This window comes from Protopterus annectens, chromosome 8.part0, assembly GCF_019279795.1.
Source record: "Protopterus annectens isolate FY-2018-M chromosome 8.part0, PAN1.0, whole genome shotgun sequence".
NCBI lineage: Eukaryota > Metazoa > Chordata > Ceratodontiformes > Protopteridae > Protopterus > Protopterus annectens.
Genome location: NC_056741.1, coordinates 199,870,021 through 199,886,766, shown reverse-complemented (window position 1 = coordinate 199,886,766; position 16,746 = coordinate 199,870,021). Strand labels below are relative to the sequence as shown.

General features: G+C 34.0%; 1 protein-coding gene across 1 annotated transcript in view; it reads left to right on the top strand.

Annotated features, from left to right (window-relative positions):
* Positions 1 to 16,317, top strand: part of LOC122808699 (alpha-2-macroglobulin-like protein 1) — a 1,234,219-nt gene extending 1,217,902 nt beyond the window's left edge. The window contains exons 35-36 of the mRNA XM_044079685.1: positions 11,193 to 11,233; positions 16,290 to 16,317. Coding sequence (XP_043935620.1) covers positions 11,193 to 11,230 — 38 coding nt within the window. The 3' untranslated portion in view covers positions 11,231 to 11,233; positions 16,290 to 16,317. The remainder of the gene's footprint in view (positions 1 to 11,192; positions 11,234 to 16,289) is intronic.
* The last annotated feature ends 429 nt before the right edge of the window (positions 16,318 to 16,746 follow it).

Genomic DNA, 16,746 nt, shown 5'->3' with positions numbered 1-16,746 from the left:
GTGCTGAAGAATGGAGAGAAAGAGTTGTACCATTTAATAGATTGTTGCCTATTTGTCAGGTAGTTAGTGAACCAGTTTAGAGTTGGAGGGGAGATGCCTAGATTAGAGGGTTTGGAGAGAAGTAAAATGTGGGATACAGTATCAAAGGCTTTAGAAAGGTCAAGAAAGAATGAAGATACAGTTTTGCCCCTATCTCGAGCTCGATTGACTGTGTCCATGAATGATATAAGAGCTGTGGTTATGCTGTAGCCAGACCTAAATCCATGTTGAGTTGGAGAGAGGAGTTGATTTTGAAGTAGATAGTTTAGAAGTTGATTATGGATACATTTTTCAAGAATTTTAGAAAGGGGGGGGAAGAATGGCAATAGGTCAAAAAATGGATATGTCTGTGTTGTTGCCAACTTTATGGAGAGGAAGAATGAATGCTTTCTTCCAGATATTAGGTACATAAAACTGCTGGATAGAGCTATTAAGAAGTATGCTGATGGAGTAGGCAAAGGCCTTGGCAAATAATTGAAGGTATTCAGGGGGTAAGCTATCAGGAGCACAAGTGCCAGGTTTCAGCTAAGTAGTTTTTTGATAGTAACAGTGGGTATAGGGGAAAAAGAAAAGGTTGAAGGAGAGGAAATAGTTGTGTTATGTGATGAGGAATTTGGTGGGGAAGAATTATTTTTGCAATTTGTTTGAGGGAAGGTGGCGGCAAGGCTGGCTATTGTATTGATGAAATATGTGTTGAGTGTAGCAATTTCGCTAGGTGTTTTGTCAGGATGTGAGCAGGGGTTATGTTTTGTGCCAAGGTTTAACAGGGATGATATGGAAATCCAGAATTTTTTGGGGTTTTGTTTATAGTTCTTTTGGAGGCTGAAATAATGTTTTTTTTTTTTTGTCATTTATAACTAGGCGCTTTGCTTAGTTATGAAGCTGTCTAAATTGTAGGCAGTCGGAAGGATTCTTTGATCCGTGCTATTTTTTCCATGCTTTGTCCCCAGCAACCATGATTTGTTTGATAGATCTGGAGAGCCAGATGGCATTATTAGTTTTAACTTTTTTTTGCCTTAATGGGGCAAGTCTGTTTAAGATATTGAGGAAGGTAGAATTCAAAAAATTCTACTGCTTCATCAAGTGGAATTACTTTTAGTCTATTCAGTTAATCTTTCTTAAGATTTCATATAGGGTTGTAGGGTTGAAACTGATGAAGTTTCTAGCTTGTTTATAATGACGCTGACATGGTATTGGTGTATTCTTGCATAGGATATAGGCAGGGAGGTGGTCACTGATGCTGTGAGAAAGTGTGTCAGCTTCTGAGATTTTGTTTGGGTCAAAGACTAGTATCCAGTTAAGGATTGAACCACTGTCTTTGTCCCTGTTAGTTCTAGTAATGTCAGTTGATAGCTGTGCAAAGTTGCAGAGGTTGATGTTAGATAGCTGAGATTGATTTTAGATATCTGCCCAGTTGATGTTTAGATCACCCAGGATAATTGTTTCATTTTGTATTTTGTTTGACACCCAGGAAAGAATTTCTTTTAGGACAGGAATGTTGTTGCCTGGGGTGATATATATGCCTATAATGCAGAGGTTCTTAGAATTATTCATTTTTAAAAATTATATTAGTATCTCAGCTGTGGAAAATTGTGGAGTAGGGTTGGAGTAATGTGCAGTGGAGAAGGTGCCTGGATACATTATTTCAATGCCTCCTCCTTTTTTAAGAGGTCTGTCAGCCCTTAGAATGTGTAGCTTGGAGGGAGAAATTCTGTATCTTTTATATGGGGTTTCAGCCAGGTTTCAGTTGTGACTAGTATATCTGGGTCATTGAGAGTGATCCAGGCATGGAATTCTGATATTTTGCTCCTAATGCTTTGGAGATTGAGGGTTGTGATATTTAGTGATTTAAATCACTGCTCCGGCACTATTAAGGCTGCCCTTTGCAATTTCCTGTTTCACCGAGTGTATATACAGCATCAACGAGACGAAAAACAGTTTTATAATTTAATAACTTTAAAAATCCAACACAAAGACAAAGGTAAAAACCAGTAGACAAAAAACAAATAGATTTAGCGCTTTCGTCTCCTTTACGGAGACTTCATCAGAATCTATAATGCACCATTCATTTGTCTTTTTATACCATCCAATAGTATGTCTAATTGATTAATTAACTATTAAAACAAGTAATCACATTTAAAGAGACATTTCTTATACTTAACATAATGTTCTTGAATATATTGGGATAACCCATACTAAACAACAATCATTTTTCAAGTTACTGATTTGTAGTTACCTATATAGGTTCATGATAGAATAAAACAAACAGAGGCTCAAACAAATAAATTCTATAGAAACTTGTGGTAGTGATTGTGTATAATTAATGTAAACCTAGTAATACATATAAATATAAATATGAATAAATATAAATGTAAATATAAATATAATGTAAATATATACAGCTATAAATACTGTAATATAGTTATTATATCCTGTCCATTAAAAATAGTGCAATTGTAAGTGTAAAAAATATGTATATATAATATAATATAATATAAATAAATAATTAAATAAATACTTATTGTGTATTAAAAACTAAATGTATATATATATAGTAATATTTGAAGGTATTGTATGTACATATTACCCTCATATTGTATCTCTACTTAATATATGTGTTAAACTATAATATATACATGGTAATACAAATGGAATAATACATTGTAATAACCTATGTTAGTGTATACAAAAACTTGAACTGAGTATACAATGAATAATACCAATAAATAGTGCCACTTTAAATTTAGAGAAAGTTAAAAATTACACGATGTCAAGTTGCTATACAAAGCAGCTATAAAGCAGCTATGAAAAGCTGTAAAAACAGCTATAAAGACAGCTATAAGAACTGCTATAAAAACTACTTTAAAAACTGCTTTAAAACTGCTGCAAAAACATTGCTGTAAAAACATTGCTATAAAAACATTTTGTCTATTTAACAGCTAGTATCGGCACATATTTGTTTATAAATTATTGTTTTTAACCTTTCAATTTCTTAGTGTCCATTGCCAATATTTTCAATGCAGGGGTGATTGATATATGGTCATTAAGAACTTTACTACTGCAAGCATCCAATCTTAATTGCCAAATTATCTCCCTGTACTCAACCTTGGTTTCCCAATCACCTCCTCATTCCATATGTTCAACTTCTTCAAGCACCCAAAATTTATAATCTGCTTTTTTACATTCCATTGCGTGCCTATACAAAGCATTGTTATCATTGCGCCTGTTTAAATCTCTTATATGCTCATATATTCTGTTTCTGAGATGTCTCTCAGTTTTACCAATATAATATTTTTGACAGGCTTTACATATCACCAAGTAAATTACCCCTTTTGAATAGCAGCTGCTATATTTCTTAGCTCTCAGAGTTAAAGATAAGCTTGGCATTTTCAGTTCTTTAGTTTCCGCAATGTACGGACATTGAGCACATCTACCACATTTAAAGGTTCCTTGCTTTTTATTGGTCCCACTTTTTTTCTATTTTCTTTTTCTCCAAAATATTCTTGATATTTTTGTTTTTCCAAAAAACTAAATTTTAAATCACTCTTAAACACATCTGTCTTGATAGCCATATTCCTAAACATACCCCATGTCTCATGGATGCTTTTCTTCAACCACCCTACATCCTGGTAGTATGTAATAGTTAAATATGGAGTTGAATTAATATTTGTAATATTTTGTGTATTTAATGTGTTATTCACCTCATTTGTATTACTGGTTAATCCACCACTAATCACTAATTTGTCAACCTTTATTAATAGTGGTTTAAACCTATTCCCTCTCTCTAATATTACATATTATTTAATAGGTTGAATAAGTTCCTTAGGATACCCTCTCTCAATAAACATTATTTCAACATGTTCAAGTTCTTTTATGAAATCCATCTCTTCGGATATCATCCTAGCCATCCTAATCATTTGTCCTTTTACGACATTTTTCTTAAGTTGGTAAGGATGGTCACTATCAAAATGAAGGTACGCATTAGAATAATGTTCCTTCCTAAAAACATTTGATTTATAACACTTATTATATCTATCTTTACTTAACTTAACATCAAGAAAGTGTGTTTCATCCATTTCTATTTGATGTACAAAACGTAAAAATGAGGTAGTGTGATTAATATACTGTATAAATTCATCAATACAGTCTATCATTCCCTTCCATAAAACAAAAATATCATCCAGGAACCTGAAGTACTTGACAATGTGTTGATTATACATAGAATTAAAAACATATTGTCTTTCCCAGTATAACATTATTATGTTAGCATATACTGGGGCTCAAGCGGAACCCATCGCTACCCCTTCTTTTTGGTGGTAATAGTCCCCCTCAAAGTATACAAAGTTATATTTTAATACTAATTCCATACATTCTAGTACAGTCCTAAATTGGATAGGTGTAAGAAAATTCATTTCCATTAAAACTTTTTCAAACCATTCTATTCCAATAGTTTGTGGAATAACTGAAAATAAATCTTTAACATCAATTGTTATAAAATACATATCTTCATTGCAAGTACTTTCTCCTATTTTTGTCAAAAAATCCCAAGAATCCTTTAAAATGTGGTCATACTTATTATAAAATTCTTTAATCATAGTATCCACATAAATTGCCATAGCTTGGGTTTTTGACCCTTGTGATGCTACTATTGGTCTCATAGGCGGATCCACTAGGGATTTGTATGTTTTTGGTATACCAAATATAGCTGGTATCACCGGTTTGGGTACTGTTAAAAACTTATATAGTTCTAGATCAATCATTCCAGAAAACAGATTATCTTCCAAAATTAAATCTATCTTCCTATATAATATATTGATCTCATTTTTAGTCACCAAACTATGTTGTTCGTCTTTATCTAGTATGTCTTTCATTTTCTTAATATAATCCCACTTGTCCATAAGGACTATACCCCCACCCTTATCAGGCTTCATGACACGTATTTTATCATTGTTGCTCAGTTCGTTTAATAATTTATTTTCATCTTCAGTCAAATTATATTTCACTTTATTATTGTTATTATATTCCTTCCTTATTCTGTTAATAACACATCTTTCAAAGTTTAAAATTTCGTACTGTAGAGGTGGATTAAATATACTGTGTCTATTTAATAGGTTCACCCTATGTTGTCCCATTTCATCATTATATAGGTGTTTAAAGTTTAATTTGCATGTAAATAGTATAACATCAAGAATTAGATTCTCAATTCTTGGTTTTTCCACTGGTACGAAAGTAAAACCCTTTATAAATAATTCAAAAAAACTTTGATTAATAACAGTGTCCATATAGTTAAAAATGTTAAAATTATTGTATGTGTTTAAAATTCTATTACTTTTTTCATGAGCCTCTGTAAAAAAACTAACAGTATGAACTTGCAATAAGTCATATTCTGAAACTACTGAAAATTCTTTTGTCTGTACCCCCACCCCATGTGTGTATTGTTCCCCGAGGTGGCCTGGGCATAAGATGCCTGTTGGTTCCGGTTCCTCAACCTCTCCGACCTCCTCACCTCTTCCAATTCTAAAGGGACATTAGTACTAACAACATTGTCATTCCTTTCCAAAACTGGAAATTCTTCATAAAAAGATTGATTATGGCCATCTACTTGACCACGCTCCCAGTGTCCCTCCTTAGGGGCCCCCCTAGGGTAATAATAATTATTATTCCTTCTTTGAAAATCTGTTTTAAAACGATTGTTGTACTTGTAGTTGTTAGTAAAGTTATAAAAATTGTATGCATTACCTTTCCCATATTCACTAATATCCCTTTCAAACTTTTTTAATTTTTGATTAATGTTAGTATTAGTAGCAACATCAGCATCATGCAAGACTCTACAGTAAACATATTTATATTTATCTACCAAATACAATAAATCAGACTTAATTTCACCATATATTTTATCTATTTCACATTTCATTTGCTCCATAACTTCAATATTGTGTTGAACCATTGCTTTTAAAATTGCAAGTCCACAGTCATTGAGAATGTCACATATATTCTTAAAAAATGTTTTGTCACTATGACTGCTATTCGGAAATGTATTTATTCTAAGTCCCTTTGGTACTATTTTTTCTTTGATACATTTCTCAAAGTACCAATTTTCCACAGTCAATGTTTTAAATTTGAGCAATAGTTTCTTAAAAATCTTACATTTTTCTTTGTATGTGGAACTGTTGGTTTGTTCCTTTGTATTCGTTTTTTCTTTTCCTTTTCCACTATGCGTGAATGATTTGTTAAGCCATTGAGCAAAATCCATGTCTTTATAATTATCCACAACAGCGTGTTCTCCTCTACCCCTGTCTCCGTTAGAATTCGAATTGCTGTAACAAGTCCCATTGGCATTCCTCTGACTTGCATTCACCTCCATAGCCCCTCTGCCTCGTGTCTGTTGGTCGCTTACTTCTGACGTCACTCGGTTAGCCCTTGGGTCCTTCAGGCTACTCTGTGCACAAGGAATTTCACTCAAAGCTCCTGTAGGTGAAATTTCAACCTGCGAGTGCACCTGAATTACTCGCAAAAGTTCATTAAGCATACCACTGCTTTCCATTTGAAGAAAACTGGATTCCTCGTATCCGGAATAAAAGTTAGGCAATTAGTAACCAACGAATAGCACAAAACACCAAAATAAATCACTGCTCCGGCACTATTAAGGCTGCCCTTTGCAATTTCCTGTTTCACTGAGTGTATATACAGCATCAACGAGACGAAAAACAGTTTTATATTTTAATAACTTTAAAAATCCAAACAAAGACAAAGGTAAAAACCAGTAGACAAAAAACAAATAGATTTAGCGCTTTCGTCTCCTTTACGGAGACTTCATCAGAATCTATATTGCACCGTTCATTTGTCTTTTTATACCATCCAATAGTATGTCTAATTGATTAATTAACTATTAAAACAAGTAATCACATTTAAAGAGACATTTCTTATACTTAACATAATGTTCTTGAATATATTGGGATAACCCATACTAAACAACAATCATTTTTCAAGTTACTGATTTATAGTTACCTATATAGGTTCATGATAGAATAAAACAAACAGAGGCTCAAACAAATAAATTCTATAGAAACTTGTGGTAGTGATTGTGTATAATTAATGTAAACCTAGTAATACATATAAATATAAATATGAATAAATATAAATGTAAATATAAATATAAATATAATGTAAATATATACAGCTATAAATACTGTAATATAGTTATTATATCCTGTCCATTAAAAATAGTGCAATTGTAAGTGTAAAAAATATGTATATATAATATAATATAATATAAATAAATAATTAAATAAATACTTATTGTGTATTAAAAACTAAATGTATATATATAGTAAGAAAACTGGACTCCTCGTATCCGGAATAAAAGTTAGGCAATTAGTAACCAACGAATAGCACAAAACACCAAAATAAATCACTGCTCCGGCACTATTAAGGCTGCCCTTTGCAATTTCCTGTTTCACCGAGTGTATATACAGCATCAACGAGACGAAAAAGAGTTTTATATTTTAATAACTTTAAAAATCCAAACAAAGACAAAGGTAAAAACCAGTAGACAAAAAACAAATAGATTTAGCGCTTTTGTCTCCTTTACGGAGACTTCATCAGAATCTATATTGCACAGTTCATTTGTCTTTTTATACCATCCAATAGTATGTCTAATTGATTAATTAACTATTAAAACAAGTAATCACATTTAAAGAGACATTTCTTATACTTAACATAATGTTCTTGAATATATTGGGATAACCCATACTAAACAACAATCATTTTTCAAGTTACTGATTTATAGTTACCTATATAGGTTCATGATAGAATAAAACAAACAGAGGCTCAAACAAATAAATTCTATAGAAACTTGTGGTAGTGATTGTGTATAATTAATGTAAACCTAGTAATACATATAAATATAAATATGAATAAATGTAAATGTAAATATAAATATAAATATAATGTAAATATATACAGCTATAAATACTGTAATATAGTTATTATATCCTGTCCATTAAAAATAGTGCAATTGTAAGTGTAAAAAATATGTATATATAATATAATATAAATAAATAATTAAATAAATACTTATTGTGTATTAAAAACTAAATGTATATATATATAGTAATATTTGAAGGTATTGTATATACATATTACCCTCATATTGTATCTCTCCTTAATATATGTGTTAAACTATAATATATACATGGCAATACAAATGGAATAATACCTTGTAATAACCTATGTTAGTGTATACAATAGCTTGAACTGAGTATACAATGAATAATACCAATAAATAGTGCCACTTTAAATTTAGATACATTATTTCAATGCCTCCTCCTTTTTTAAGAGGTCTGTCAGCCCTTAGGATGTGTAGCCTGGAGGGAGAAATTCAGTATCTTTTATATGGGGTTTCAGCCAGGTTTCAGTTGTGACTAGTATATCTGGGTCATTGAGAGTGATCCAGGCATGGAATTCTGATATTTTGCTCCTAATGCTTTAGAGATTGAGGGTTGTGATATTTAGTGATTTATAAGAGCTGGTAGAGTTGCCTGTCAGAGGGTTATGCCCTGGGTTTGGGTGGATGCCTCCACATTGGCAGAGGTTAGATTGTGAGTCAGGGTATGTAAGGGGTAATAGCTTTCTTTTTGAATGAATAGTGAGACATATGGAGGTACAGGTAAGTTTTGTAATTTATATTTAGCGTATAAATGTGTATCAAGAGCATAACAGCATGGAGAAATATCAGAATAGTTATACAAGGATAAGACCTGCATAGATGTGTGAGCAGGAATGTAAGATATGTAAAATGATGTTAGGTGTAGTAGAAAACAGAGGACTAGGGTAAGTGAGAGTGAGAGTGAGAGAGGAATATAAGTAGTAATGAGAGACATGGTCGATACACGGAGTGAATATTAAGTGATGGTAGATGATGATAGTAATAAAGAGTTAAAGCCAAATATATCGATAGTTATAGTGTGGATTGGAAGTGAGGTGAGAGGAAAGAGTAGACTGCTTAATTAGAGATGACAGAGTGAAGTGTGTAATATATGATGGTGTGGTTAGGTATAATGGGCATGAGCTGCAGGAATGACAGTAGGATGTTTGTGATTGGGTGGAAAAAGAAAGAGACTGATGAGAGAATGTGATTGGATAATGGTTTGGAAGGGGGAGTTAGGGAGAGTATAAATGTAATTAATGTGGTGGTGGGAATGGGGGTAGGGTAGGGGAGCAGAGTGAGCCCGAGCATAGTGAGGGTGAATGGAGCAGGCAGACTCAGGAATAGCCAAAGCTGAGCTGCAAGAAACAATCAGAAATGCAGGTAGGTCAGTTAGAATGGTATGCTAGTAGAGAAAGGTTAGAGTGGAAGTCAGAAATGAAAGCAGGGATGATATGAGAAGAGGAAAATAAGAGTTTACTAGAGATGTAAGAATAAAAAAAGAAAATAGTTTGTTAGGGATAAGAGATAGAGTGTAGCAGAGTGTACAGAGGCAGAAAGGAGTTTTTTAGGGATAAGAGATAGAGTGTGGCAGAGTGTACAGAGGCCGGGCACTAATTACATTGGAGCTATATTGAGTTAGGTATGACACAGTGTGAGGAGTAGGGTAAATATTGGATCATGCAAACAAGCAGGGTGATCAGGATGGTTGAGTTTAGGCACAGAGTAAAGAGATTAAAGAGCTGAGGTAATAGTAGCTGGAGTTCAAGCCGTGGTGATGTACGGGGAACTGCTGACTTACAAATTACAATTAGAAGACATTAATTTAAGCTGTGCAGTTTGAATGTACATTAGATTAAATGGAGGCAAAATTTCCAAGTACAATATAGGAGCATTCTTCAGGAAAGTTGCAATGGATTCCCTCTGAAGTGATGTTTATTTTGTTTTAGTGTCCTGTAATTATTCTTTGAATATTCTATCCCACTGTAAAACAGGTATAGAGGGAGAGGTCACTACTGGGTGTACTTCATTAGATTAAATGGAGGCAAAATATCCACATACAATATAGGAGCATCCATCAGGAAAGTTGCAAAGGATTCCCTCTGAAGTGGTTTATTTTGTTTTAGTGTCCTGTAATTATTCTTTGAATATTCTGCCCTACTGTAAAACAGGTATAGAGGGAGAGGTCACAGCTGGGTGTACTCCATTAGATTAAATGGAGGCAAAATATCCAAGTACAATAAAGGAGCATCTGTCAGGAAAGTTGCAATGGATTCCCTCTGAAGTGATGTTTATTTTGTTTTAGTGTCCTGTAATTATTGTTTGAATATTCTAGCCCACTGTAAAACAGGTAGAGAGGGAGAGGTCACAGCTGGGTATAGTGCTTTGTTAGCAGCAAAGTTGAAATAATGCAATGAAACTGGCGTCAGACGTGGTGGCCATACATCAGCAATATAAGTGCATGGAGAGGGCTGATGAAGAGCTGATGAAAATGAAAAAAAGTTAAATACAAAAGACAGTGAAGGATAGAAATCTAACCTTTGTAAATTGCATGCTTTTTTCAAAAGAAGTCACCTTTGTATAATAGAGAGTTTTACTTTTGAACATTTACTTGGATCATATGACAGCACTCAAAAAATAAAAATCACAGGTAGAAAGTTATCATGTACGAGACTGAATTTTTAAACATAACATATATCTGTGTTTTAAAGCCAATTTAATCCCTAGCAGAGTACACCATGTAGGTATTCATATGCAGCATGCCCTTTGTTATAGTCACAGTCCTGCTGCCATTCAAATGGCATGAAGTTTGCACTAACTATTATCTGTATGTGCATGCTCCAATAGACAATACAGTGTAGTATGCATGGGTATAAGTGTGTGTGTGTGTGTGTGTGTGTGTGTGTGTGTGTGTGTGTGTGTGTGTGTGTGTGTGTGTGTGTGTGTGTGTGTGTGTGCGTGTGTGTGTGCGTGTGTGCGTGTGCGTGTGTGTGTGTGTGTGTGTGTGTGTGTGTGTGTGTGTGTGTGTGTGTAAGTCTGTCTGTCTGTGTTGGTGTGGGTTTATGAGAAACATCCTGCATGTATGCATGCTCAAAATAAAGGAAACATTTCATCATAGTTATCTGTGTTTTTATTGGAATTACATGAATAAATTCATGGTATGAAGATTTTGTATAGAATCATTAATGCCTACAACATCATTTTAATGACTGTTTTTCATTGCCAGCTGAGAATACAGCCACCGAATACAACTCACCATGCTAAAAGGTATTTATCTTATTTGTGCTTTGCTCTGTTAACTTGCATGTTTTAACTTTCCAGATTTTTGACATCTCCGTACTGGAGTAAAATCTTCTTTCTTTTAATGCAAATTTCAAAGTCATTCACACTGCATAGAACATAATAAGATTTACAGAGATCTAAGCATGGACAGCCTTAGCAACTGTGAGCCCAATTTGTGCCATTCAAAAATTTGCAAACTGGTTTTCTTACACCACAAACTGCATGCAATATCAGAATTCCCATGCCTGCATTCATAAATGTTGGCACAGAAGTAAATGCACTACTGACTACCCCCTAAAACATTGTGCCCATCTTGTCAGTCTCCTTCTCCCTACTCTAGCTATACTTCTGTCTGAAGACCTCCAAGTCAGAATCATACCTCTCAGCTTCTTTACTCAAGAGTTTGGACAAAGGCAAAATTAATGGGGCCTAAATGTTAAAAAACTATGCAGATCCAAAAGCCTTGTCCCCATTCTCAGTATTATACAGGCTATGAAGAGGCAATTTCTGCCTTGCATATAGAACTTCAGTAGACCCTATTCTGTCAGACCTATGTTACGTTCACAAGTTCAATGGTATCATAAACACTGACTCAAGGGATCTCAATCTCTTTTATATAAAAGAACTATAACATGTTGGAGGGACAGGTTTGTATCCCAGAAAATATCATTCTATGGAACTAGCTTCCACTTCACCTAAAGAAAAATGCTTCTCTATTCAAATGTGATTTGGGTGAATGGATGAGTAACCACAAATTTGCAGACTTAGCACACAAGTCCCCTATGGATAGAGGAAATATGTCTATGTCACACCATATCCTTGTTCATCCTATATCAGATTGAAAATTACCATGGGAATGTAAGGATAGGCTTCTTAAAATCCTTTTGGATCTAATGTCCATCATCAAGGGAAAATTGTTAAATATCATACTAATTCACTTACAAAGGTAAGAAAATAGCAGGTTTTGCATCAGTATCTGTGTAATCTGTAATTATTGACTGACTGTAGTTTTTTTGTGTTTTTTTTTTTTTTTGCTGCTGAAGTTGACAAGCATTGCAATTGGAAGGCGCTGATGGTGAGGTAGAAAACTTCTTAACTTCTCAGTTAAAAGAATTCTGGACAAACCCTAAAATAATGGGGATAGAAAAGTCCAAAAACATGGGAAGAATTTAAATATTACTCGCATAAACTTAGTAAATGGTTTTGCATTAGCATGCATTTTTGTAGGACGTGAAGTCTGAAGCTGAAATGTCTGTCATTAATCTCTGACTTCAATCTTTTTTTTTTGGTTTGCCAGAAAATCACAAATTAAATATGAGGCAAAAATCACTATGAAATGCTGGATATTTGAGAGGTATTGAGTATAGTACTGGCATTTGTTAGTGAAACCTGGGAATTCTAACCAAATGCTGGTATTGCAGTCACAGCTGAAGTGTGCATGGCAGATTGCTACAAATATAACAAGTATTTTGTTAGAGGCAATCAGTTTGCTACAGCTTTAAGTAGAATAGTTGCTTAGACCCCCCCCCCCTTTGAGTCCTCAATGTGATTTTTTTTCTTTACTTGTTTTAGTTACATTTCTGGGAAGTGCACAGCTCTCTTTTGTCCCAAACAATACAGTCAGCCTAAGGCTAGCCATGGGTTTAAGCATATCACTCAGCTAAGCTGTACTGTAGCATCAATCTCAGTAAAATTCAGAAACAATTATAAACTTGCACATCCAGTTGTAAAGTACAGTCTTGCATTTAACTATGGGTTAGCCGTGATGTATTTAGCCAGATAACTGGATAAATAGTGCCAATATGAGAAACCTATATGGTAGGTGGTTTTATAGATGTGAAAAGTAAAGTGTAGATCTGCAGCCAGGAAAATGACCTACTCTCTTAGGTAGTAAAGGAGCTTGTGTCCATTTGTAAGAGAACTAGTGTGCATCGAGGATAGTGCTGCTGTCTGTGGATTAATATTTATATTTATATGATCACTGCAAAGAGGTTTACCTGCATAAGAACAAAGAACAAAGGAAATCCTCCACTGAAACTGCTCACCACCAAGAGCAATCTTTATGGAAGATAATGACCCCCCCCCAAGCTTAATTTTAACTGTGCACAGTATACAGTCCGCTGTGCAAGATAGATACACTGATTCTGTAACCAAAATCAAAACCATAAACCTATGAGGCCTGAAAGTGCTGAGACAATTGCCTCTGATGAATTCCTTGTTGAGTAAGAGGAAATCTTCATCTCTCCTCTGCCAACTTTTATCAGTTAACTGAAGAAGTGACTGCTAATACATAAGCTTTGTAATATTTGATAACAATACTCCAGCTCAGCATGGAAGGTATATGTAATCTGGGGAAGTGATCATCTCACAAACCTCTGCTGTCAGTGTGGTGGCTTGTTAAAATGCATCAGTATATTATCTTTAATTTCTTATGGTCATTTTGTTAAACTTGAGAGTTATTTAAACAAGAATATATCTGGAGTGCACAATCTAAGCTACCCTGAAAACACTGCGTCTTATATAAATCCCCTGATAAGTGATTTATGCTTAGTCTTTCGGGTACTGAAAGTCCTTAAACATTTTAATTAACTTCCCCTTCAGTGAACCAAAAGGCTGCTCAAAACTGACACCAAAATCCTCAATGTCCACTTCAAGATCAACAAGACTGGCTGCTATGACCAACTTAAAAGTCCATGAATTCCTTGCCTTTGGAAGACACTACCCCTACATATCAAAAAGAAGAATATGTTGTTTTGTTTCAAAATTAGACATGACAGTTGGGTAAAGACACATATTTATGGTCTGCTAGTATATGAAAACAATTGACTTCTAGTATGCTATCCAATTATAAATCCAAAATAAAGCAATAAAACATAGAAGTGTATTGAAAAAGTGCTGTGCAAAAAAAGTTTTACATTTCTGTATTTTATTGCTTTACTCTGTGTTTATATGTGAAACAGAGTACAAAAGTTTAGTCAAGACAAAATCACTTTGGCTAGCAGATCTAGGAGATTGTTTCTCTGATGCTCTCCAAGTAGAAGGAATAAAGATCGGTTGTTGAAGTTTCAAGTAGTTTATTCAGTTAAGTAGGTAGATAGATGAGAGTTCTTGTGCTAACATCTGGAATTATCTTTTATACGTTGTTTGTTATTAGTCCTGTCATCCTCAGGGTCACAGGTGGGATACCAGACTTGACTTGAGCCCTCTGGATTATCACTGTTTTCTGGTTTTATATGTATTTATAATCTCTGAAGTATCAGTTTCTGTGTTAAGATTTTTGTTTTTGATTTTCAGACAGTAACTGCTATCTCTAGCATGGACTGGCTCATTTGAGTACATTTTATTTCTATTGAAGCTCTGTTTACCTAGGTAACTAATATACTCTGAATATTTAGGTCTGCCATGGATAAACTTGGATAGCCATTCCACCATAAGCTAAGTATGAAATTATGAATGTATATAGATTTGCCAAAATTATCACTTTTGATGATCATATCCCTTTTTTCTGATGAGATACAGTTGTACATGTACTCTGAAGTAATATTATAGCTTATATTTCAAGTACAGTACTTCAGTATGGCGTTCACTTCAACCTGATACGTTTTTGCATACAAAAAGTATGATCTCAAGTCAAAAGTGTAGCTAGTTATTCTGATATCCAGGGTTGTTCCCCAGTTTGGCACCCCCCCCCCCTTTAAAAAGCTCTTCTGACTTGAAGAAGAAGAAAAAAAATAATAACATCTTTCTCTTTAAACTGTATCAAACTGCTTGCTATTTTTCTGGCAAGAAATAGTTATGGTTTATGACAGTCATGGCCATTACACACAGAAGGGCTACAGCACAAATTCAACACCAATTTTCAAATGCTGTTATTTTCACTGAGCACTGATCTGCCGATCATGTCCTCTCGTTCTTTGCTCCTGGGATGGCTGCCCCATTCACCCCTTCCTAACTGTGCTACTGATCTCTTTACCCTTCATGAATTTCAGAGTTACTACAGTAAAAGACTGTGATGACAAGTTCAGCAGTGTCTTTGTTTAGGTCTGATTTGTTTCAGAAAACCCTGACCAAAACTGTCATCTTTAAAGGAAAAGTCATACCTGTTTTTCATTTGGTAATAAAATAAACTTTACTTTTTCACAGTTTCTTTAAGATATATATATAAAATTGGACTACTGTAGGAAAATAAATTTAATCATGCGTGCTGTAAAATTGGCATACAAAGTAAAGGGTATTAGAAAAAAAAATTGTCAGAGATGGCATAAAGCTAAAGACATGGGATACAATGAAAGTTAATTTGCAAAATATGAATTGCTAAAACAATTGCCTCGTGAAAACCAGACTTGTGCATTGTCATCATATCATGCGGGGTATACTAACTGCATTTTGTGTGTGCCTATGTTTGTATGTCTGGAAATGATATACTTAAGGATATATTGAGTCATAGAGGGATACTATATTTCTGACATGCTAGCAAAACCTGGCAGCAGTTGTATCTTCAACAGTATGTCAGGAGGTCCAATATGTATATAAAATTCAGTATTTCAGTGTCATTCTAACTTATAATGTAAAGATAGATAGAACTGCCACATCCTCCATATTAATAAGTGTACAAGTGTAGGACATTAAGAGTGGGGAAAGCAGAGTCTACAAAGAACATTTGTTAGTTTGTCCATTATCAACCTATCTAGCACAGAAAGATTTTTATATACATATACACACACACACAGACACACACACACACACACACATATATATATATATATATATATATATATATATATATATATATATATATATGTGTGTGTGTGTGTGTGTGTGTGTGTGTGTGTGTGTGTGTGTGTGTGTGTGTATTGGCAACCAAAATGAATTGTTCATTAATAACTTAAAATAATATCTACATTCTCTTTGAGAATTTATCTTGCATCTGCTGAAATATCATTCATTTCTATTTGTCACAACTAGTTCCTGTATTTTCAAAGCTGAATAACACTTCTCACTGACTTGTTGTTTTCTTTTTGATTCATTCCATCTGTTTTAGATGCTGGTTGAAGCACTTTAGAAGACTGCAAATGCTACAATCAAGAAACAGTGATATAGTCTGCATCCTCTTGTCCAACAGCGTTAGCAGAATAAAAATACATTTCTATCCTATAGATTCTACATTTTCCTTTATAAATAATGCTAGTTTATTGTGCTGGATTAAAAACTATAGTATGTCATCCAGTTACATTTAGTACAGTAGAATTATTTCATGTATCTGTGTATCTATACAGCCTGCTATTCAGACCTATATAGATCAGGCATAATTGGAGTGCTTTATATTCACTTTAAAATGGCTTACTTGAGAACTGATAAAGGTACATTGGTAAAAGGAAGAGTTTTGACACTGTCAGTGGTGCATTTCTACTTACAGATGTTGATTGTCCTATATAATGATTCATCAAAGCTGGACTGATGAACCTTGTTTTTTTTTTTTTTTTTTATATAGAAAATGT